At 34.9% G+C, this 25986-nt stretch overlaps 1 protein-coding gene across 2 annotated transcripts; it reads right to left on the bottom strand.

The window, feature by feature from the left end:
• Nucleotides 1–2483: 2483 nt before the first annotated feature.
• AP1S2 (adaptor related protein complex 1 subunit sigma 2) lies at nucleotides 2484–25986 on the bottom strand. Of its 2 annotated transcripts, none has more exons than XM_080909778.1 (6): nucleotides 25865–25986; nucleotides 23649–23827; nucleotides 18595–18703; nucleotides 17729–17866; nucleotides 14535–14629; nucleotides 2484–3741 (listed from the first exon to the last, which is right to left on the bottom strand). In XM_080909778.1, the coding sequence occupies exons 2-5, from the start codon at nucleotides 23825–23827 to the stop codon at nucleotides 14585–14587; spliced, it is 471 nt and encodes a 156-aa protein (XP_080765904.1). In that variant the 5' UTR covers nucleotides 25865–25986; the 3' UTR covers nucleotides 2484–3741; nucleotides 14535–14584. The 2 variants fall into 2 exon arrangements, with proteins under 2 accessions (XP_080765904.1, XP_080765903.1); XM_080909777.1 differs by lacking the exon at nucleotides 25865–25986 and adding an exon at nucleotides 25692–25846.

The following is a 25986-nucleotide window of genomic DNA, read 5'->3' on the forward strand; positions in this document are numbered from 1 at the left end:
TTTATGAAGTCATTTTTTAATAGCTGAGTAGTACTCCATTGTGTAAATGTACTACAATTTCTGTATCCATTCCTGTTGAAGGACATCTGGGTTCTTTCCAGCTTCTGGCTATTATAAATAAGGCTGCTATGAACATGGTGGAGCATCTGTCATTGTCGTGATACACTTTTTAAATTCAAAGGTCACGTATGGTCTTGATATTTTTCACTCAATTGTGTTCATCAATCTGATTCTTAAGTCCCATATACAGTACATCTACCAGTGGATGCTAAAGGTGACCCTCTCACATTTCCTTAATGAATTTTTAGAATAAACTATATCAAGAAAGGTAATCCAAATTTACTTCCAGAAAGACTACCAAAAAAAAAATCACTCTAACCTTAATAGCTCCTACAGTACAGAATTATTACTTTAATCTTCGCTAGTTTGGCAGGCTTTAGGTATTGAAGTGCTTGTTTTTATTATCACTATTTTTTCTACTTACTGGCCATTTTTTTCTTTTAAAATACTCTATTTTTTGATAGGTAAAAATTGGTTCTTCCCTGTAAAACTTATTTCATGTCTTAGAGTGATGCTGTACCCATTTCCGTACTTCTCTCTCCATAGCTCATTCCTCCTTCACTTGGGCTGTCAGGCGCTGTCTACAATAGTGTGTTGTGAAAGGTTTTTATAGAGGTAAAGGATTTTGTCATTTCCCAGAAAATTAGTTGTCACCGATGAATCCATCTACTGCTAAAAATAGCCCTTGTGTAACAGTCGCGAGTGATCAGTGAAGAGAAGTTAATGTGGCTTCGTGCATTATTCTAGCTTTCACAAGATGCTGATTCTCAGACTTTCACTGCCATGCTTTGGGCCTTGAAATTCAGTGTCACATGGCATTTCACAATCTGATGTTTGAGAATTCACTAAAGATGCGTACAAGTTATGTGCAGTAGCTTATGCTAGTAACTCCCTGCAGTTGGGAGGTTGATGACAGCTAGGGCTAGAGTGAGACTCTGCCTCCTTTTTTAAAAGGAAAAAAAAAAAAAACAGGCACAAAATGTTGGAAATTTAACTACGTCTAACTTGTTTCAATTCTTAATGCCTGCTTCATCCTCAAAACGATAGATTTTTTGAAATCTTTATTTTCCTTTACTGGAGCAAGATTCCTGACGTATACAGTGATGTGTTTACTAATCAGAGTCCTGTGCAGAAGTTACACACTACCCATCTAGACAGATCTTGGTTACACTTTGCCTGTGGATGGAGTATTTCCATTTATAAAGTTTTATATATCAGAAAGCTTTGAACTTGGCCAGGCTGCCTATTAATCATCTCGGAAAAATTGGCATTTGACTTTGGCTCTACTTTACAGCATTAAAAAGCTTATGCATAGGGCAGCTCCTGAAACATGGTTCTCTGCAGTGGCACTGAGCAGAGCTTCATCCACCCAGCTCAGAGTCTCAAAATGATAGATTTCTAAATTCACTGGGGTTATTAATGCTGTATGTTTTAAATACATTTGGTGTTTTTTAAAACACTGTTCAAACTGCAGCCAAGATTATGTAAAGATAATTTTCTATGTGTGATGCTGGAGCTTCAAACATGATGGGCAAGGGTGCTACCACTGAGGTATATACCCAGTCCTAAAACTGAATTCTTAGATCATGATGGAAAAGGATATAAAATCCATCTCCTTGAGCTCAAGACAATTAAGCAAGTGAGGGCCTTCCCCTCAGATGTTAATGGGCCTGTATAGAGTGCAAGGGAAGTTTAGAAAATCTGATTGGGTCATTATCCTGATAGTAACTTTGAGCTTTATGCCTCTCATAATGAATGTGTGTCCGCATGTGTCTGTGATGAACCGGATTACTACTCATGACTCAAATCTGCATCTGACAGAAGCCCACAGGCTTGATAGTGAACAGCTGCATTCACAAAGGCCCTTTACAAATGTCCTTTCCTTGTTCTTAAATATCTCAGGTTTTGAATGCAATAATTCCTATTTACAGCAGCAAAAAGCCCCATAACTATATTCTTACTGTAACTAGAAGTTTTGTTGCTTAAATTGGGCAACACAGTCAATAAATAGTAATTTGTTTCTGTTGCATGTACTAGCAACTTTCTCATATGGAGGAGGTGAGGATTTGTCATTTGGATATCATTTGACTATCTGGAATAATTGAGTTGCTAAGTCAAAAAGTGGATAAAAGTCAACTGCATCATGGTTTTAAAAGCGGCATTTATTAATTGAAAATGTGTTGTAAGTCTTGATAACATAAGAGTCCATGTGATTTTTTTTTTTACTGAGTTGAAGTACACAAACATTCCTTGACCCTTCTGCCATTTCTGTGTGTGGTTGCAACCGCCACCACATTTCAGTGCAGGCGTGGGGTGTCAGAAGGGGAGGGATTGTCAACATTGTATTGGAAAAAAAAAATCTTTCTTTAGCTGCTCTCCTTAGTTCAACAAAACTTTTGGAAAGAGATAAAAGCACACCACAGTGTTTGCAGAACATTTATTACCATTAATTAGTGATGTGATAAGACAGTGTTTGGGTGGCTTGAAAGTTGTTCACAATCACAGCAAAGCTTACTCCAGCCTAGCATATTACAAGGGAACATAGAAAGCAGGGAGATGTGTTCAGGTACTTGTCAGGATGTATAAAAGTGATGCCACGCATTTATACAGCTTCAAAAAATATAGGGCCAACCAATGCCACTTTGCTTGAGTCAACTCTCACTTTGCTGTACAAAAGGTATCTTTTAAGCTGTCATAGACTTGCGACAACTAGGCAGTGACATGAAAGGTTGGGAGCTGCTGTCAAGTCTGTAGCACTTCTAACTGGAAGCAAGCAATAGGGAAGGAAAATAAATTTGGCTTTAACAAGCACCCCAGAAGGAACATTCATGCTTTAGATAATGACTTTATGCAATACTTTGTGAAGAGAGCAACATACTATTATGAAGAATACCTGGTAATTAACCGTCCTATTTTCTTTGGGGGCATCGAAAACGACATGATTATGACCACCAAAACTTCACCTCAGGGAGTCAAATGTTACTTGGCCTTAAACATTATGTGCTCAAGATTAGGAAAGTCTTTGTTCCTTGTCCCATTCATTCAGAATACTTAATGAATTTTAGTGTAAAACTGCATCATTCTAAGTTAGTCCTCTAAAAGCATCTATATTATATTCCTTTTGTTTTAATGCATGTTGTATCCAATATGGGTCTTTAGTAAAAATTTGGTTGCTTAAATTTTCAATAAACTTTCATTCATTTGATCTGTGATGTGTCAATTCCTTTTATTCTTATGTATACTGAAATGATTCTAGTCTTTGGTTTCATTAAACCAGGTTTCACATAATTTAAGCTTCCTTTTTGAAGTACAGTAGTAAATGTATTTTGCCAAATTGTTAGATATACATGTATATAGACATTTTTATATAAGCACATAATTATGAGACCTTTAAACTTGAAATAGTATGTTACTTTTTCTATATCTTCCTAATTCATATTTATGTCCCTTAATTTATCATTTGATTAACCAAAGTTCCCTTTTAAAAGAATTGGGTAGGCCTAAATGAAGCAGCTTAGCAAAACAGTAATACTGACAAGACATCATCTTACACCGTTAGCTAACATGGACATGAGAGGCAGTGACCATCTACAGTGTGAAATGCCACAAGAAGTCATCAGCAAGGGAGGACAGTTATGTCAGTCCAATTTCTTCAAGAACACTACGTGGGGTTTCAGCTTCCTGTGGAGGGAAAATGTGAGACTCTGGTAAGTAGATTCAGAGAGTCTTGAGAATATAAAAAGCTCACATGAAGGGCATGCTCATTTTAGAGATTAAAGAAAGCAATTCAGGGTCACAGGAGTAATCTACTAGTGACAGCCAGTAGTTTTCAGATTTGTGCCTAAAATGTCAGAAGAATATTTTCAGCATTTACTAAATAGCTATTATTGACCAGTGTGTTGGGCACTCTTGCTATAACACAAAAAGCAATCAAGCCCATTGTAAGCTAGCTAGCAGTGATGTATGAAATTATATACAGAAAATTATTATCTAAAATACTAAAATTCAAAATGTCTTCCAAATAAAAAGTTCTCTTCCCTCAAGTTTCTAGTAAGGTTTCTAATCCTTTCAATGTTCAGTTTTGTCACATGTTATCAAGAGAAATGCCTGCCTTAACTGTCCATTGCAATGCTTTAGAAACAGTTACCTTCCCAGACTCCCCTGGGCAACCACTGGCACTGGTGGAGGTGACATACAGAAAAAACATTATGGAATAAAAAGTTTTTTTGTCTTGATGTAAGAATGAATATTTATTTTTAATGAATCAGCCAAATCTAGAAGAGGTATTTAAAATTTTTCCTAACTGACCAATTTTGTACACTACAAAAATAAAAAAGGACCATATAGGTCAGATGTTAGCTATTACTTGTAATTTTGTAATTAAAAAGTAATATTACTTTAATAGATGAAAACAATGTAAGATTTTGTTAACCAGTAATAAACTTACTTTTGCATCCTAATCATGAGCCAGCACAAAACAAGGAAAAGAAAAATTAAATTACATCAGGAATCTTTAGAATGTTAGGTTGAATGGTAGTAATCTGTACAGTGTAATCTTAAATGACTTAAAATTTGTTGCTTCCATACTTGGAAAACAAAAATAGTATACTTACCTCCATGTGTTGAGAGTGAGTTTAAGGCTCAATGCCTGATTTAAAGAAAGTGCTTCAAAAATTAGCTGATAGTTATACAACTAAAATCTAAATGCAAGTGTTTAGCATTTAGTATCAAAACCATAGCCAAAAAAAGTTCATAGAATGCCTGTTAGTATGCTTGTCTAGTAATGAAAAACCAGCTGTAGTGAAAAGGGAAGTTTCCCAAAGGTAGTATAATCTATGAAGTACACTTACCCGCCCCTCACCCCCCACCAATTTAACTTCAATCTAATTAGGTTATAGATCTAAGAAAGATGGAGGATAAAAGAGAAAGGTAAACACTGCCACATGAATACAATCTCTTAAATAGGAATGTAGCAGACTGGTATTAAAAGGCTTGTTTCTGCTTTTTAATGGCAAAGAATGCGGAGCAAAAAACAGCCTTGCTAAAAATTGAGGGACTGAAGGCCTATGAACAATCTGATATAAAATGTCTTTGGAACCTAATTTAACTCTATGAAGTTATTCCCCTATGACAATTAGAAAAGCTGAGCCAATCACAAGACAAAATTAGTTCCCATCCATTTTGTTTGGTGCGGTTCTTAGCTATTAGGAATAAATACTGGAGCATTAAAGATGAAATATGTTTGTCTAGTGTTTTTGCTTGAGAAAGTGGATGTGAAGTTGATTACTGTTGATGCTGAATGATGTATAATTTTTATGGAATTTTATACATAATTTGTATGGGATTCTCTGTTTTTGTCTAGATGCTTTCATGATAGTTTTTTTAAAGACAGCTATCAACAATAGTGATAGATGCCCATCTCCCCTGCTTAAAGTGTTTGGCTTTCTTTAACCATTAAATGAGCGACATCCAAATCACTTATTTCATACTGTGGGCTCAGTAATAGTTAAAATGGTGAATTCTATGTTTGTTTGATTTTTTTATTCATAATTTAAAACATTACCTGGAAAAATGAAAATATAAAATTTATCAAAAGGGATAGAGAAGAAAAAAGTCATTCACATGAGTCAAATTACATGTGAATTTAAAAGTTATTTCCATTTAATATCAAGTCATTTTAAGCTTCATGTAACCTTTAATTTGTTAAAGGATCCTTATACTGAATTTTATACAGTTTATATGCTCAGCATATCTAGATAAAAATGGCCCATAACTATTCCCTGGAGCTGATCAGATTTCTCCAAGGTGCTCATTGCCCATGGTCTGAAGAGAGTCATGTTGCTTTCTGAATATGCATTATTTATTTAATAATATATATCGTTTCTAAAGGTCTAGTTTAATTTATACATTATATTCCTTTAAGACTGGGCAAGTTCAATTTTTTTCAAAGTGTTTATAATACAAGATGTAATTTTTGGAAGTTTACAGTGAAAATGTAGCTCAAAATTATTTAGGGAAATGATTAAAATAGAATGGTTGTTACCAGGGCCTGCCTTCAGTGAGAGAGAAATGGGAAGTTGGCTGATGAATTATGTAATTTCAGTTCTGTAAGATGAAAAAGTTCTGTAGATCTGTTGTACAACAATGTGAATATACTTAGTACTATTGTAGGCTTAGAAATTGTTGTTTTTTAAAAATCACAACTTAAAAATTTACCTGGAAAAATGAAAATATAAAATGTTATTTTATCAAAAAGGATGGAGAAGAAAGAAGTCATTCACATGAGACAAAGTACATGCAATACTTTATTTTAGACATGCAAGGAAAGCTATTTCAGAATCTGCTAATTTAAAGCAAGCAGCTGTATACAGATAACCCCTCCCCACAAAAACACAACATTTTCTTATAGCTCAGCACACAGCATCCAAAACAAACAAGCATGAGACAATGCATATTTATGCAACATTAAAATCAGATGAACAACACGTAGTGTGGGAGGATGGGAAAAATGGAAATGAAAGACCAATGTTTGTGATGTTTCAGATGGTAATGAAGAGAGCTGAGCTGTACAGCTGCCTAACACTACATTTCCTAAAACATTTCATAGATCTTCTTTCAGTGGGAAACTGGTTTGGATACCTTTTGAAGTTACTAGAGTTTTTTGGCATATTTAGTTTTTGTCTTTTGAGACAGGGATGCCCTAGGTCTCCCATGTACTAGGATGACAGGCATGCACTAACATGCCTCTTAAGTTATTGTTTAGTAACAATTTACTTTGGCTTTAAACTCTAGATATAGACAAATGAGTTATCTGGCATTTTTTATAGTAAAATTTGCTTATTATTAAAACCATATTTATATAAAATTAATATTAAAAGTTTTTAGTATTCCAAAATATACAAGCATAGTTAACATAGCACTGAATGTTTAGAAGAAAGTTTAATATATTAATTAGGAAGCCATTAACTAATAAAATATAAATGTTTGGATGTTGAAAATGAATACCAGAATTTTTGTATCACATAAGTAGGCTCAGTATTACTAACTTAAAGGCTGCTACTGAGCAACAATTCAGGAGACTTTGTGACATAGCTTTCTGATAGTTTTTAAAGGGACTTTTGACACTGCACAATGTGGCTTAATAAATATTAGCAATACAAAATTTCTTAAAAATTGAAATGTTTTAACCTTAGGTCTTAGAGAATTATACAATTGATTTTTTTCTTATATTGCTTCAACATACACTTTTATGTGAGACAGTCCAACATATTAGCTCACACAGACTGTAAGATAGTCTTAGCACTAAATAAAGCTTGGTTTTCTTCAACAGTGGAAGGACAAACTACACTAATTATTGTGGTGCTCCTAATTTTGCCTGAGATCCTAACTGCATTTTCTTTGGTAAACATTTGTGATTGTCCCCAGCCTTTCTCTTATACTCCCATAAGATTTTTCATAGATGATTTACTAATGATAACTTGTATGTGTTCAGAATATTAATCAAAACATTCACAAGTCACATTTTGTCAAGAAGAAATCAGTAGTAGACAGAAAAAATATGTCAATATCATATACAAAATAAATAGAATTAGGAATACGCACAGAAAGAATACAATCATAAAAGTACTAGCTCTAAAATGCTATATTATTTTACAGGAGAATTAGTCACCAAGCTGAGGACATTTTCTTTCATAAGTATATCAGTTCTCTATTTCCTCTGTGAAATTCTGCATAGCCGATGAGCAGTCATTAGTACACAGGGACATTAAAATATTCATGGCGTGGCTACAAAAGAAATGCACATATTCTTACACACAGTATACAAGCGGATGGAGACACAATCAGAATGTTTAGTTCACAGTAAAATTATCTAAAACATCAGATTTGCTTTTGTTCTTTGGTTTGTGGCTGGACATTTGTGTTCTGAATGCCCAGTTCAGATTTATCTTTTTCAAGTTCATGGTATGTAACAGTAAACAAGATGACCTACATTCTACAGAATCCCAAAGCACTGTGCTAACTCCTAATCTGAAAAGATTGCCAGTTTAATTAAATGCTAATTAGTGGCAAGTTCAGTTAGAATACTCCCTTTTCACTAGTGTGTTACATTCATTAGAGTCCTATTACACTAAGGAGAGATCCCAGAGAAATAGCTTCCCAGTAAGTTAAAAGTAGTTCCCATATGGTATTGTTAAATACCTATGAAAGCTTTTATTAATTGTTGGCTTAGCTAAAAGAACCTGACTTTGAGGCTAAGGATTATTTTTTGAAAGTCCTCAAAATGATTCTAAGGAACTTCCTAAAACTTTAAAATATCTCCCTACAAATATATCCAATAAGATATTAGATGTTCTCACATCAGAAAGTGACAAAAATAACCCAAGGTGGGGGTCTTAAACGGACCTTACAGCATCCCAGATGACTTTTGAAGTTAGAACTCTAAAATATTAAGCTACAAAAAGCTGCCCTTTTCCCATTTAGAATAGTATAATGATAAAACAAGCAAGTAAAGTAATATTAGTAACAAATACCCAATGCTTCATTTTACAGAAGCTTTCATTCTCACAGGGAAAGTCCTCATCTGTATTAACATTACTGATTTACTATATTTAAGAATACTTTGTCAATGACTCTCACTCAACTTCAATATTCTGTATAAAAGGTATATTATAATCCCAATTATGAATTATAGGAAAAATTTCCTAAAAGCCATCAATTTAATAAAGTAATAGGGCTATCCATTGGTATTGCAATTAATTTTCCAAATAATGCCAAAAAACAAATAATAAACTTGACAAAATTATAATTAAAACTGAATTTATATATCCTACTACATTTTGATGCGTGTCTGTACTCCAGCACGTATTCTAGTACGCTTTCTTATACCCAGTGAAACTCTTGCTGGGATACATATTTTCTGTTTTCTGGAGAGAGAACAAGAAAAGTTTAAGTCTCAAATAACCTTATACTTCAATACCAGTCCTTTCCTTTATGTTACAGTCTTTAAACTTTTTGAGTTCTCAACGTTTATATCATGTCATATGAAAACTAACCATGATAATTTTTATGCCCAATGAAGAAAAAAGGTGGTTTCCAAACAGGGCTGAATAAAGTAAATTATAATAAAGTTAAAAATAAAATAGAATGCAGTCATTCTTTCCTGGAGAAGAATTACAAGGACAAAAGTTCTATATGAACAAGCCACCCCTGGCACTTCCATTGTTTTTTAACTAACAGGTTTTGGTTTGTTTGTTTTTGTTTTTAATGAGCCTTTGGAAAGCAAAAGGGTTGATGATAAGGCAAACTACTTGTTTTTAATGCCAAGAGTCCATACTACTGTACTAAAACAAGAAATTAGCACCTATCAATGGCCAAGAATATTTTTTATAGGAAGAGACCCCTCTTTACTGGAAAACCATCCTTCAAGAAAGACGCCACTAAAATGCACGAAATTAAATGGTGGTAAATATAGTAAATGGTATCCTTTAATCATTTTTAGGGTACTAGAAAATGTCCAGTTCAGACTGTTAACATCTAAAGAAATTCTGCTATAAATAAGTGCTTTAATGACTACTTAACATTTAATGCTAGACTTTTAGGTAAAAGATTTAACTATGTCTGTAATTGACCAAGATTTTTCCCCTTTCATATAGAAAGGATATACAGTAAGTTCAACATAAATGTCAGTATTCTGGAGCCTTATAGTCCTCATACATTTTATGAATAAAAGACAAGTATGTAAGAATTAGAGGTGATAGTACAGCCTATCACAGCATACAAAAGGCGCTGTGCAACTAGGTCTACTATCTTCATCTTCCCATGGGCACCTTTGAAAGCAGTCATATATATAACACAGAAAACTGAATTTATGAATATTACAAATGCATCATTTTCAACCTGAAATGAGACTTCATTTTTAGACAATCACTTTGCTCCGCTGTTGCCAAACCCCACACTTTGCTTGTTATGTCCTCTTTTCCCCAGTCCCCAGTGGTTCTCCTCTAGATGTCATTTTTCAAGTCCAAGAATGAGAACTTTCTCAAGTTTGCTCATCTAACTCATGAAAAGATCTCCAGCTTTACTCCATTAGTGCCATACAACAAAGGAGTCATTTCTTGCTTACAACTAGTGCTTTTGATTCTGTCCCATCCCCCCTCCCAATACAGTATACTTTCCCTTTTATTCCTAATGCTTATTAATCTTTGCATGAGCTCCTTCTTGTCAGTATGCATGCTTTCTCATCCTCTGTACTAAGAATAATTTCACTCTCAAGCTACAAAAGGACTAGATGGAATATGGCAAATTTGAGATGTCAAACACACCAGACAAAACTCAACTTAGCTCTCTTTATGGAACCACCTGTCTTCCTAAAAAAAAAAAAAAACTAGCCCTAGTACCATAAAATTCCCTAGATATTCATTCATCATTATAAATTTATGATATGACTCAAGTAAAACTAACCAGAAAGCTTAAATATTCCTAAAAGCAATTGCATTGGTTTAAGGACTATTAAACTGAGAGATACTTAAGTAAGCTTATGGCCTTAGATATCCAAGACTGACTGGCTACTCTCCTGGTTCTAGTTCAATGTGATAAAAGAAAAAACAATGTTTAATGAAGAGCAAATATAAGGAAGTGTGATTTCAAGTTTATTACCTACTTCAGTTGTTTTTAGAGGAGTTTCTTTCCATTCTCCTTATATTATAAAAAAGTGTATTTTGTCCCTTGTTTTACAACACAGTGGTTCTTTTTATTGACCCTAACTGAATTCTGTGGCATAGCATTCAAACTTCTTCTACTCAACTCTGAAATAATATTCTTTGGGCTTAAGCACAAATGGCCACACAATAAACAAAACCATTAAGTTCTATTTTGAGCAATGAATTTTAAGAATAGAAGGATTGAAAACAGTTTATAAGGCAGTGTAGATGACATGGCTCACGGTGTAATTCATGTATAACAACACAATGTGAACTCTCATTCACACTGCAGCATTCTTCCACCAAAAAATTTATAATAGAAAATAAATATTTTAAAACTTGCTTGTTTTTCTCATCTGAAAATGGAGGGAGGAGCTATATGACAGTCAATATTCTGCTTCTTGATCATTTGTAATTTCAGATATCTTTAGTATCTTTCCATATCATTACATGGAAATTTAGTCTTATTTATTTTACATTATATTAGCAAAGGCAGGTATGACTACTCTAATTCTAATTCTCTTTACTTGTTTCCCACTGATAGACATTTGGGTAAATTCTAATGGCTTAATATTATGCTGAGCCTATGTCTTGGTGCATTTACATATATATCCATGGATATATACATTTCTTAGTCGGATAAAATACTTGAATGTGAACCTAATGGCACAAAGAGTATAGTACATGTTTCATCATGAACACCACAAAAACCAATCCTTAATGAAATACAACGCTAAGTGATTACAAGCAGTAACAAGAATGTCTCTTACTGTTGCAAGAAGAAAATATTTAAAAGGGTTAGTTGGTATTTTAATTTGTATTGCTATGGCAAAGACTTGTTTTTTTCAACCCTGACTTTGTCATGTCCTTTGCTCTTTCACACTGAGCTACTCATCTATTTCTATTATTATTTTCTGAAAAATAACAAGTTGAGTAATTTGTTAATTATGTCTTACAATTGCTACTTTAAACCTGTTAATTATAAGATACTAAGGACCAATTACTTTCTCTGGCATATAATTATACTTTTAAAATAAAAATAAAACAACAGAAAAATTAGCTTAGAGTAAAGAACTATTTTAAGCTTATTCTAGTGTAGGTGAACTTGCCTTAAACACTCTAAATTTAATCAGTCTTCTAAACAAACAATTTCTTAGAATCAGAATTTCAAACAAACTCTTCAAGTCTAATAGATGAGGAGGAACAAAAAGTCTGTGACAAAAGAAAGTCTGACTATGAAAAGTCTGGTCACTTTAGTCTTCTTTAAAGACATGATCACATCCTAAAGTGGATGAGGAAATCACCAACAAATTCAATAGAGTTCTGCCTGCCTGCAGGGTAGATTCAATCTTGTTTCCACATAAAAACTCAATTACCTTAATAGAAGTGAACAGATCTAGTTGTTGTTGAGGAAATTAGATCAATCCTTGACATCCCATAAGCTTTGCTGTGGGTTAGGTTCTAAAGGCAACCATACATTATCTCCTCAGTTGCTAGTTATCTGGCAAAGGTAATTTGTATGAATCACCGGGGTGATTTTTATAGCCATTTATGTGTTAACATGTTGTTCTTCTCACAATTTTAAAGTTTTTTATACTCCTTAGTATTTCTAATTTCAGCCATTATTTATACTGAATAGTACATATACTACTATATCATAATTCTACACATTAAAAAGGGGTAACAGTTCACAAATGAAAAATGAAATTTTTAGGTCAAAGTGTTAAGTCAAGGTTTCTCAACTTGGATACAACTGACTTTTGGGGCTGGATAACTCCTTGGTAGGTGTGTCCTGTGAAGAACAGGATATTTTGCAGTGTCCTTGGTCTCTAACTAGTAGATGTCATGTACCGCTTTGAAAACCAGGAATTTGTCCAAGCATGTATAGCCCAACGTACCCTTGAAGTGCATGACTGTCCCAGGACGTTTCCACAAGAATAAATGAGTTCATCAAGAATAAATGGCTCTGCTTGGTGGGTAAGATTATATGCAAGTGTGCTGGGCTGTATTTACTAAGTTTTCTGCTATGGAAATTAAATTATTTTAAAAGTAACAGGAAATGAAACAAATTATAATGTCAGTATGGGAATAACTCAATCTAAAACTTTTCATTAAGTACTGTTTAATAAAAAAAAAGTCACCATTGACTACTCAGAATATGCTCTTAGTAGGTCCTAACTCTAGGATCATGAAATCAATTATGAAGGTGAAGATTGACATTAAAAAAAAAAAAATAGAAGAGAAAATTTGATAGAGTAAAGCAAGTAATGAGAATATTATTCAATAATTTTTGTACTTTGTATACAATGCAATATAAAACTGCATTACTATGGGTTCTAGTAAAAATGTCTTAGATCAAATTTATAATAATTGACTATTTAAATTATTCAAATTTTTAATCATGACAAAAAGCAAGGTAAAGTTAGGGATATAGGACTGCAATGGAGGGCTTGCCCAGGATGAGCACTATCCTGAGTTCTATCCGCAGGTGCTGTAAAAACAAGAAACAAAGAGCTCACAGTAGCTACCAGGAGTTAGAAATGAATAAGGGGGGTGGTTTCAAAATTCTGAAGAACAAAAAGGAAGAGTAGTAGTAGACGGAGGTGGAAGAACAGGAAGAGGAGGAAGCTGACTAAAACTACATAGAACAAAATAATTACAACTTAAAAACCAGACACTAATGGCACTAGTCATATGGTATGGTACTAGAAATAAAACTAAAGGATAGAAATCTATTCTCCCTTGTATATCTGCCTGCTTCTGGATTGTCTATTTCAAGTATCAAAAAAATCTCATTTTTCCATATCAGTTCTAGTAGATCCCAAGCTACATTTAAAGCACTCTTGTATTAATAACCATACCCCTAACTTTTAACCCAGCTAAAGAAAGAAGTTTAGGCTTAAAAGTTATAACATGAAAGAGCGGTACTTAGAATTTTAGGGGTTTTATCTTATTAAAGAAAATAAAGCAAAAGATTTATAGTAAAAATGTTTTGTTTTGCTGTTAAATGACAATTTTATATATTTGAAAAGATATGTGCTTTTTAAACAATTTGAGATATTCTTGAGTCTCATTAGCATGCCTAAATATTCTTAAAGTAGCAAAGCTTAATTTTTTGAAAAACGTAAATCTTCATGTTGTAAGATATTTTAAGAAGTACTTATTCGCTTAATGTTATTATAAAAAGCTCATTTCTTTATAGAAATCCTTTCTCTCAAGATTCTTACCTTTCCATTTTTATGCAGTCCCACAGATACTTTCACACAGACATAGCAAAAACTATTTAAGATATTTCATGCAGGCCTCAGCACTAAAAAAAATCAATTTTAGTAGCAGTACTTCTCCAAAGACTATCATGTTCTAGATGAGACAGACAAACATCTGCAAGTCCAGTGACCCTATTCATAAAATGGTCATCTTCAAGTAGAAGCAAATTCATGAGTACAGTGCTTGCTTTTGGTACCTCACATTTTTCCATTCCATGGATTACTTTTGTGAGAAGCAATACCAACAGCAAACAAAGCTCAAAAGAAAAACAATCCCCATGAATTTCAAACTGATGCTGTTAGTATAAGAAAGAAAGGTCTACACATCTCAAAGCGCTGATCAATATCATCATGCATGTACCGCTAGGGTTATATCAAGCCTGATGTCTACTATTTTAACTATTTGATCTTCACAGATCAAGCAAGGACTTGAAATCATCTCACGTGCAACAGTCTCTGCATAGTGCCATTTTATTCATGCCACAAAAATGGTAAATTTAGTAGTTACCAATAATTAAGTTGGGGGTCAAAGGAACTAAAGTCTTAGACTGTTCTTTATCATAAGATATCCTCAGACAAACCTCCCCATTCTTCATTCTGGCTCTATAAAATTAAGGAGCAGAGAAAAGCTGGTAAGTGCCTGACTTCACAAGGAAAAAAAGCCATACTATTATTTCCTTTGGCATCATCAATATATGTGCTTAGAAAATGAGTTCAATTGCATTATTAACCCTCACAGTATGCTCCCCAAACTAGGTATATGGGGAGATAAATATGCTATGCATTATAAAGAATATAACTTTATTAATCTCAGCATGTTATATCTTCATATAAAAATCAACTTTAGTACCAGTGGCATGTTGAGATGACATGTTTTAAATTCTAACAGTCAACCAGTAACAAATTGAGTAATAGGCCAATTTCTGTGATTTCCCTCCCCAAGGTAATTATGAATTCATGCAACCAAAAGATATAAACATAGATTGGTTGCAAATGTCAAATATAAAAATATACTATTAAATCACAATGTTTGTTAATATTTTGGCAGTTATTACTCAGATATACATTTGTTTTGTTCTGTAGCATGATAGCCAAAGAAAATCTACTTTAGCTACTGGCTATCCTGTCTGCCCACAAAATGAAAGACTACTTAAATTACATATTGATATAAATTGTGGAAAAGCAGAATTTTAATAGATTTTCTCAATAAATATTATAAAAATATCTAATATCAAAACTATTTCAATTTATATATACTCTTAAGCCAACAGATAAAGTTCATTGTTAATTCAAAATCATCTTTAGTGCTTAAAATAGTCCAAATAAAGATTTTGACACTAAATAGGAAAGTCAAAATACATTAAAATTTAGATTAAAATTGGGTTTTTAGTACTTTCACTTCAAAGTTTAGGATGAATTTAGCTACAATAACTATGCTTAAACAGTTTCAGAAACAAAATCACTTCAGGATATTGACAAAGTGACTAATAGATCTCAAACTCGAAGGCCTACAAAGCTATTATATACTAGGCATTGTAGTAAATCTAACAAGAAGAGACTTTTGAAAATACTGTCTATAAATCCATTCAATGAAAAGTTCTAACTACTGGTAATGACAACAGTGAACCTCCTCAGGCCCAAGAAGTAATAAATAGCACATACTCCTATAAAGATGTTTTGTTTCCCCTCATAGGGTAAATACATACTATCAAGTAAACGAGGTTGCTTTCCAATGTTCCAGCAGCATTTACAAAGTAACGCAGGATCAAGGAAATATCAGTGTCCTAAGCATTGCTCTTTGGGAACACATTAAAAGCAAAAACTATAAAAATGTCTAAAAACATTAAAAGCAAAAACTATAACAATGTCTTAAAAACAACAAAAATTAATCACAAAATGATGAAAAACTTAGAAGAAATGAGTTCTGTGAGAGATATATAGTTTTATAATAATTAAACATTAATACAAGACACAATTATGAAGAATTTTTAATTCCCAATCCTGGGGCCTAACTTTTGGTTAGTTTTATTTTTGGCAGGGCCTCAGGTTACCCTGAAGCTTCCCTCAAAACTTCCTTTGTAGCCCAGATCTGTAACTCCTGATCCTTCGGTCTGTACTTCCCAAGTGCTAATGTTCAGGCATGTACCACCGTGTCTGGTGTATGCTGAGCTGAGGACTGAACTCAGGGCTTCACGAAAGGTAGCAAACATTCTTCTAACTGAGCTACACCCCCAACTTGACCTGATCATTTTTGTTTTTCTCTTTAAGCATATTTAGTAAAGAACAGGAGATGCTAACTTTAAAACCAATTTTATAACAGTAGAATCTAGACTTGGAGTCAGCATACCTGATGTTAAAATTACAAACCTCAAAAATGACATGTTTGCAATCAATAAATAATCCACTACTGCGAACTGTGTACACAAGGAAAAAGGTCTGTGTTCATTTGACTACAAAACAGCAGATGGTATGAAGGCTGCCACTGAAATCCTTCAGTTCTGCACTCACCAACCTATTTATTCTGACAACCACAACATTAAACACACAGTGTGCAGCCTCACATTTGGTAGTTGTAGAGTCTGGATGGTATCAAGGAAACCTTAAGCAGGCCCTACAGCTGATACAGAGAATTTACTAGAAGTTTTCCCCCACTACAAAGGAAAAAAGTAAAGAAATTATAACAGAAAATTAGAGTTATTCTTCTCCTCTAAGTTATTCCTTTAGAGTTAGCATTTTCAGAAATACTAAAAAAATGAATTTAAATTCTGTTTTATTAATTAAAAATTAATATGTAATAGATAAGAAATGGTTAAAATAATGATGAATACAAATCTACTTTCAATGCTTTTAGTATTGAATCCACAGGATACAGATATTTATGTTTCATACACACACACATATATGTACACATATATATTTTAATGAAAACACCCTATTTTTCTTTACTAACACATTTTCATGCTAAACTCTATATTGTAATAACCACCATAAGCTCTAAACCATAATTTAACTTGGTACCTCAGAGCTAATCATCAAACACATGATTAGCTCAGGATGGTGAAGGCAATTAGAAGGAAAAAGGGGTTGCTATGGTTCTGGGATATGGAAGTTAAGACGAGAATATAATAGTTTTGACAGAATATGGTTAGTTATTTCAAAAGAACAAAGAATTACAAATTCATTTTAAGTTAATTTTGTTAATACAAAGCCAGAGGGTTCTCTAAAAAGTTTAATTAGAAAAACACTAACAATTGCCTGGCTACATTTGCTCTTAATGGACATGAGGTGAAAACATGAACCAATTTGGAAAGGAAATGCCATAATCTCACAGTCAACTCCTAATTATCCACACTAAAGTAAAAGATGGAGGGGTTTTAAGTAATTCAAAACAAAGAATGACAAGTTCTTAAATGATTGGGTTTTTTCTGCCAATTGTTTCCCCCCTTTAATATATATATTTATTTCTCTATTGGTTCATTTATTTATTTGAATTAAAGCTTTCTGTTCTCTAAGCCTGATTAGCAGGCCATCCCCCCAGAGAGCCACCCATTCATAGATAACTGAGTTGATGTGACTGACACATGAGCACTCCATACCAGGCATGCTTGGAGATCATTTCTAAAACTTATGGGAATGATGACTGAGATTTCCCTAGCGAAAGCGAAACATGCTAGTTCCTTTTCAGTAGCCTAAGTAGCTTACCTCCTGCAGAAGATCAGCCTGCTCAATTGCTTTAAGGACATTTTTTTTGGATGTTTCCTGAACTTCTCCTCCCAAAAGAAATTCATCCAAAATAAAATAGGCCTTCTCAAAATTAAAGATGATATCAAGTTCACAAACCTGAAAAGGAACAACAAAAATAAGCAAACAAAAACAAGGCCTGGTAAAACTTAAGCCAAAGATGCTCATTCACTACTGGGCAGTGAATAAAATCTCAGACTGAATTGATCTTAATTCTTTTGAAAATGGAAATCTTGCTGATTAAGCACCATTGATTTAAGGAAGCTATATTGTCAAATCTCAAGCACTGACAGCATAATGCCTACAAGTAAGATCTGGCTCTGCACAATCCCTATGTAGTCACCTTAATTTTTCACTCATAAAAACTGATCTTTAAATACACATTTTTTGAGTAATGTGATTAAGCTGCAACCATCTGTACCTTTACTTGCAGGGGATTTGACATCTTCTTTTGGCTTTTGTAGACACCAAGTGGACAGGTGATGCATAGATGTCCATGTAGGCAAAACATCCATACATAAATTAAAAAGCAGCAACTGCCAGCACTGGCTTTTTATGTACATCCTGGAGATTGAATTCAGGTTCTCATACTTAGATGGTAAGCACGTCACCAACTGAGCTATCTTTCCAGCATTTTTTAAAAAGCTATTTTAGAACTTATTCTCACCATTATAATTAAATGAGTACCTCTGTGGAGCCAGAGATTCTGAAAGCTAACTAGAAACAATGACAAGAAATAAGAAGTCAGTTCTGTCCTCTCCTTAAAGTTAGAATCCTCAAATAATAAGCTTGTTAGAGACAGGATAAAAACTAAAACTACTACTCACACTGCCAAAATACTTGTCAAGTAATTCCACATAACGATGGATTATTTCCAGGGTAATCAGTTCATTGTCCTGATCCTCAATAGCACAGCAAAAATATAGACTGGCATATCTGTAATGAAACAGAATTACAGAAAAATGTTACCCCTATAATCATGTTATCTAAATCTATTTTCATGTCCTGTTGTACAAGTCCTCATGCTTATTATAATCATGTTTATTCTTCTTTTAAAAACAAATTCTTTTTCTCCTAGATTACAAAAGTAATAAATGTGCAAGAGAAATTTTGGAAAACACAGGCAAAAATAAAAAAGAAAAATAATTCAATCATGTCTCTTAGAAGCAGTAATTGATCTTGCTCTTCTTCCTTTCAGACTGCTTTCTGAGCATTTGAAAAATATAATTGAGCCAGTTTTTCTTAAGCTTACTTAATTAGAAAAAAATATACAGTGTGATTGATTCACACTACAAGCAAATGGGAGAAAACAAACTGTCAATTTATCCCAACTGAAGGGTTTATTGAAGATATTGTCAATGTGTTAGGAGGACATATTATTGAAGGACAATATATATACAGACATCTCTAATCTGCAAGCCTGTTTTAATCTGCATAACCCTGTTATGTTTATTTAAAAAGCAAGGGCTCTTCCAACTCTCCATCCTCCCTAATCCATACTCTTCAACTACATCTGGCAACCCTGGCACAAAAGACAGAGGTTATCACCCTTCCTAACACTGCGGCCTTTTAATACCGGCCCTCGTCTTGTGGGGAATCCCCAACCATAAAATTATTTCCATTGCTACTTCAAAACTGTACTTTAGTTACTGTGTTGAGTCATAATGTAAATATTTTTAGAGATAGGGGTTTGCCAAAGGTTGGGAATCACTGATATAGGATACACTTGTTTCTATAAAAAGACCATCAAATAACTCCACTGCAGAGATCATTAACAGTCAGTTTGGAATAAGATTATTTTCAAACTTGTCCCATGCTACTGTTGGGGATTCAGTATGGGGACTCTCTCCTTGCTTCTTGATCTACATTATTGCCTTTTTCTTCACAAAGGAACAAAATATTTAAACAATAAACATCTGAAGGTCCTAAGTTATACCAGTCATGAATTTAAAAATCAGCAGAACTCGTGTCTAGGCACCAACCAAAAATACTTAAAAAAAATTAACAGTATTTAACTTTAGTTTTTTTTTTTTCCAGTCATAGTAGAGATCTAAAGAGGGTTTCCCAAGACATTCAGTGGCAACTTCAGTCCTCCAAATGCTTCCTTCTCTTAGAATTGGGGAGAAAACACCAACTGAAAGAACAGTTCCTTTCAGGTGAAAAGACACCTATTAGCATAAGAGCGCCTCTTCAGGAGGCCTGGAAGAGAAAACAAGCACGAAGCAGCGCCAGGAAGAGCCCCTATCAGTGGGACAGAAGTGTTAGCCAAGGCTTTTGCATATTTTATCATCTTAATCTTAACAACATCCTAACTAAGATATCATTATTATTTGCATTTATAGGAGACCCAGGCTTGAGTAACAGACTCAGAACGGAAATTTGACCCTGGAGCCCAAATTTTCTATTAAAAGCCACAGCTGCAAACTATACTAAAATAATTATGCACCTGGCTAAAATTAAAATATGCTCAATGCAATATATTAAGAGCATTGAAGAAGAGAAAGAGATTTAAAAAGATTTATTTAGTAAAAGATTACCAAAAAACCTGAAGAATACTCCTTATTTTTAGGACCAAATGATGCTTTAAAATTCAATAATAGGCTCATTTTGTTCTCTAAGTACATATTTGTAAGTCTAAATGTGAAGTACAATTAATAACAGACTAGTAAGAAGAGAGGTATGTTTGGTTATTTTTAGCACCCTGGATTAGGGCTTACTCTAATTACTGGCTCTCAGAACATCTGAAAGCGCCTATTCTTATATTCAAAACACATGACTTCTCCGCAGTCAGCTAAATATCAGCTGACTGGGCATGAATGTAGGGAAACAACTCTCAACACCCACTGGTATGTCAGTAACATTGCTTTTGTTAGTAGAGAAAATCAATAAGTATCCTTCAACAAATTCTCAAGCTAGTAACATGGGGCTGCATTTTAAAATTAATTTTAAAAGACCGAAATTCAACTGCCTCTACTATGAAATGCTGTACAAACTAGGCATATAAAGTTCTGTCTCTAAGGGATCTTCAGGAGCATCTATTTTAAAGATAATGAAACAAAGGCAAAACACATCCAAAGTCACAAAGCTAGGTAATGGCATATGGGAACACAACGTAAATTCTCAGATTTTCAGCCTGTCCTTTCAAGTATATTACCCAAATACCCCCAGTGCTTCCTCCCATTAGGGAAAACATATATGCCAAATCTCAGGGATGAAGAATGTGGACAGGTCCAAGGAACAAAGACGACATAAAAAACACGCTAAGAGGAACAGTGCAGGTGCTAGGGCAGAATTTCTTAGGCGTTCAGTAGAAAGCCTCTGTCTTAAAAGGTCTTCCAGCTGGAACAGGGAAAACACATCACCTGATAATAACAAAATACACGGTTAAGTGGGCAGCAGATGAGGTTTTCAGGATGAAATGAAAGGGAGTGTAAAGAAAAGCATTATACATTTTGTCTTCTGTATACAAAACATCTCAATAAGGCTATTTTTCTTTTCGTTAAGTCCAAGTTTTATTTGAAAAAAAAAAACTGATCTAAGTATCAGATCAGGTTGGAGTTCTTTTTGAAATTCTGAAAAAGGTATGGAGATGAACAGGACAGGGCTGCATGGCAGGTGTGTGCGCTCTAAGCTCCAACCTGCTCTTTCATTTCCCGTCCGAATGGTCCACTCATGGGCTTGTTCTCTTGCTAGGATTTTCCTTCTCCACTTGGGGGACTCCTTTCACTATCTAGAAATAAGCTTAAACTTCTCACACCTTTTATAAACCCTGTCCAGGAATCCAGAATTCATGTCTATGGGTAGTTACGGCCTCTTGTGTCCTCAGTGAAGCTCTCCTAAATACTCTACACAAGCTGTGTCGTTTCTCTACCTCTCCACCTTTGCCTCATTATATATCACAAGTCTGTCTCAACTCCACTAAAAATGTTCTGGCAACAGTCAATGCATAAAACACTCACCATAAGACTCTAAGAGCTCTCCACTTTTAGTGAATTTCATGGAAACCTGGCACTGGTGTTCTGACTCTCAAATCTCTCTGCTTCCGTGACTTTACTGACCTGACACCACTCTTGCTTCTTTATCACTTCAATCTGTCTTTATCTCTTCCATCTGCGGCCGAACACTGGTTGATAACCGTGTCTAACTTTCACCCTCTATGTCTATGCCCACCACATCCCATCAGAGGGCCAAGGGAACACAACAAAGGCCACAACAACTTGCCCTCAAATTAACTAAATTTCCTAGCTTACCTTTCCTAAGCCAAATTCTAAATGACTTTACTCTCTCTTTCCTAGGTAACAGGTCTCCTTCCTGGCCTCTTAGCTCAGGAACCAATGCAGTCCCCTACTGATCCTGCAGGTGCCAGTCTCAGCCCACCCCCAGCCACTGTTTTACCTCAATCTGCAGAAAACGCAGAGCTGATCTTTATGTCTTCCCACACTTATTTAAAACCATGGCCTTCACATTTAAGACTCAGACTGTACCCTAAGCCCATCACTAGTATATAACCTTGGGCCAAGTCATCATTTACAAATTCTTGTCTTTTATAAATTGAAATTTGAACAATAAACAGTTCAATAAATTTAATTAAACAAACAAACAAACAAAGACCCTGTTTTTTGTGCAGAGAACAGAGATCAACTGAGCCAGGGTAGGTACAGGATTCTTATTTCTGATTCTAGAAAAGCAATTCTTTTCTATTTGTTTTATTCAAGATTCTATTCCTGGACAAAAAGATTGTGTGTGTCTTCTTAAGGGATCTCCCAATTCACAAATGCTATGAACTTTCTCAACAAATACTAAGCCAAACATTGGATACAAAAAGCACTCAAACTGATGAAATTCACTATGAAAGAAAGAGAAGTATAACGTACTTAAGAAGGTCTCCATGTCCCATTAATCTCCATGACTTCCCCTGCCACCTCTTCCACAAAACCCACCAGATTTTGAATGAGTGATAGAAAACTAGATTTCTCTCCACCTTCACTGAATTCCATACTGTTAGTTTTCTGAGCACTCTCCATACAAAAGAATATTTTATATGAAGAAATGCTTTTATCTTAAATTCAGTATATTATTCAAAGGGAATCAGAAATGGGGAAGAAATAAGAAAATGTTCCCTTAAAATATTCTATGAAAGAATTTATAAAAGAAATTATATTTCTTGTAAAACTGCTTAGAAAACTTTTGGTTACCAAGAAAATAAAGAAATGTAACATTAAAAGAAAAAAAAACTGTGTAAGAAGCTATTTTTTAAAAGTTATTTTGCAACATAACTTACGAAGTTCATCCTTGGTAAAATTATCACATCTAAGCATAACTCCTTCACAGCAACAAGTCTATTTCAAATTAATAAATGCTATTAGGAAAGAGAACCTGTATATACACAAAGTATTTAAATATCTATATATTGAGATAGTCTATATGCCCAGGATCTTTATGAATAAGATTAATTCTAAAAGTCAGAAAAGAAATATGAAAATCAGTTAATATTTTATAGATTTTTTGTAAGAAAGAATTATTACACAGTTATCTATGCTTGTCTGAATTTATCAAAGCACTTAAAATTTAAAATACTGACCCTATTTACCCCAATAATGAATTTATTAAATTGTTCTAAAATGGTGATTAAGCATGAATAGTTGTCTGTCTTATTTATATAATTAGTTTAAAAATGATTGCCTGCTGCTATCACTTCAGCCTAAGGCAAGCAATCAAAATAACGCTTACTTATTTTTAAATGAAAAGTTTTCCTTTAAATTTATTTCATTTAAATATTTACTAATCTTTGTTTATTGACATAAACGTCTGCAATTTACTCATTAGAAATAACCTTATTGTTTGACAGCATTTCACCTTTCTGATAAATAAAAAAAGATACCTTTTATAAACAATCTTCAGATCTCTCCACTCAAGGAAGCTGCACATCTTGGGTTTCCGTGCTAAAACGGTTTGAACGAGTTCTCTTGTGATCTTTTTCTTTTCTTTGTCTGACAGTGGGACATACCATTTCTGCAGTCGCAGCTTTCCCTGACGACTAAAAAGCAACATAAACTGCATCTGTTAAAATAAATAAAATCAATATTACATACATCTAGGATCAACAGTTCAGATCACATGATTTTCACAGCTGTAAACGCCCTGACAAATGATCAATAAGCTATCAACATTTCTATGCAGGTTATAATAGCAGAACATTCTTCTGGAAAGAGCTTACTATGTGTAGGTAAGTGTGGAAGAGACTGTGTAGAAATCAGAACGGGTGGTAAACTGGAGTGAAATTTTTGAAGAACAAAAACCCTGATAATTTCAAGAAACAATTTTCTACCTGTTCCACACTCCACCACTCTACATAACATTAAAAGCAAATGCAGACATCAGGTAGTTGATTTAGGTACATTTCTAGAAAAGAGGAGACCTACTATTTTCACCCTGAGGCTATGCTAGTTCCAAGTTGAATTTCTTGCAGGCAAACTGCTTACCACTTAAAGCACTCCCTTCAATTTATGCTAGCATATTCTAAGCAAAACAGAATATTAATAATAAAGATCTCACAAACAACACATTTTAAAGAGAAAAGCCCAATTTTTATGTCTGCATTTCTTTTTTATAAAATCCAAGAAAAATAAGCACTCAAGAACTGAGTTAGTGTCTGTAAAAGGGAATGCGAGCCTACGAAGCTTTACTCAAACTTGCTCATATTGAGACACAGGACATTTAATTTAAAACAAAAATTTGAGACATTGCACAGAATACTTCTTTTAAAACAAAACAAAAAAAAAACACATTTGAATGTATGCTGGATTCGAGTATACTTTATTCTGAAGCTAATTTGTATGAATTTACTTAGCATTTGCATGTCTGTTGGTCAGTCTGTTTTCTAAAGGTACGTATTTTATAATTCAACTGGTAAAAACGGGCTAAATTGTAAAGCTAATTTGAAGGTAAAATTCAGATAGGTGTTCTGTTTTAACCTTTTTAAGTTCCTTTAATAGTGACAGTGCAAGTAAGATCCACCCAAGGGCGATTCTTAATATTCACCACACTACCTTAAATTTGAACACCCGGAGGAGGAATTTACGTAACTAATATACAATCAAATTGGCTCTACATTTCGACAGGAAATTCACCTCGCAATATCCCAAAAAGGCACCAAGAAAACATCCGGATATTTATGACGTAGCCATTTAACTTTAATAAAGTTAAAATTGGCTATTACCCCACACAACACTCTATATAATTCATTGAGAGCCAAGTGCCACCCCTTTAAGTCCTGAAGACAGCGGCATCGAAGAGAACAGCAAGTACAGCATCAAGTGGACATTGAACGCAGACCGTTACCAGAACTTGGGGAAGGAACCGATCAGCTTTCTTAAATCTTGACCAGGAAAGACGGTTTGCTAATGACTGGGGTGTGCTGTAGGCTATCTGTAGAGGGGCCCATTATCTGCCCCACCACTTTGTAGGACGAAGAAACCAAGCATTTTCCTCAAAACAAATGATGGGCTAACATGGGACGAAACCCGTGGCACAAGTATTCCTTTTCCCTCGCTTTGATTTTGCCGCAAATCCTGTGACAACAATTTCTTCAGATTGGTATTAAACAAAAACAAAACAAAAAAACCACAATGAGCTCAGCCTTGGAGTGGGCTCCGGACCAGCATCCCCGCGGTCCCACAATCTCGGACACCTCCCCTCCTCCCGGGACCACACTCCATCAGTTCCCAAAGCTGGGCGAGGTGACCGGCAAAGAGCGGAGCAGAGACAATGGCATCTGCTGGCCCGCCAGGGGCGCCAAGTCCTCCGTCGCAGCTACCCTGGCCCCTCCCCAAAACGCCCCGTCAAACTTGAGGCGATCAGCGAACCACAGGTGCCACGGGGTCCCCGCGGAACCCAGGACCGGCCCCCAAAATCACCAGCGCACCGCAGAGTGGAGAGCAGGGCGCCACCGCCTCCAGAAGTGAGTTTTGGGGTGCGGCGCCCCTGGAGGACTCGGGGTGGGGTCGTCGGGGCGCTCACGGGGCGGCGGGGGGCGCGCCCAAGCCATCTCTCCCTCTTTCCATCCCTGCCACCTCAGCGGACTCCTTCAACACTTACGGCGGCTGCGGGCCGCGGCCGCGGCGGAGCTTGGCTGGCTGCTGAGACTGAGGCGCCAGCAGCTGCTGAGGGGAAGCCCCCGTCGCCGTGCTGCTGAAGGGAAGCCGTGGTGCCGCGGGGAG

Source organism: Micromys minutus (assembly GCF_963924665.1).
Source record: "Micromys minutus genome assembly, chromosome: X".
Classification (NCBI taxonomy): domain Eukaryota; kingdom Metazoa; phylum Chordata; class Mammalia; order Rodentia; family Muridae; genus Micromys; species Micromys minutus.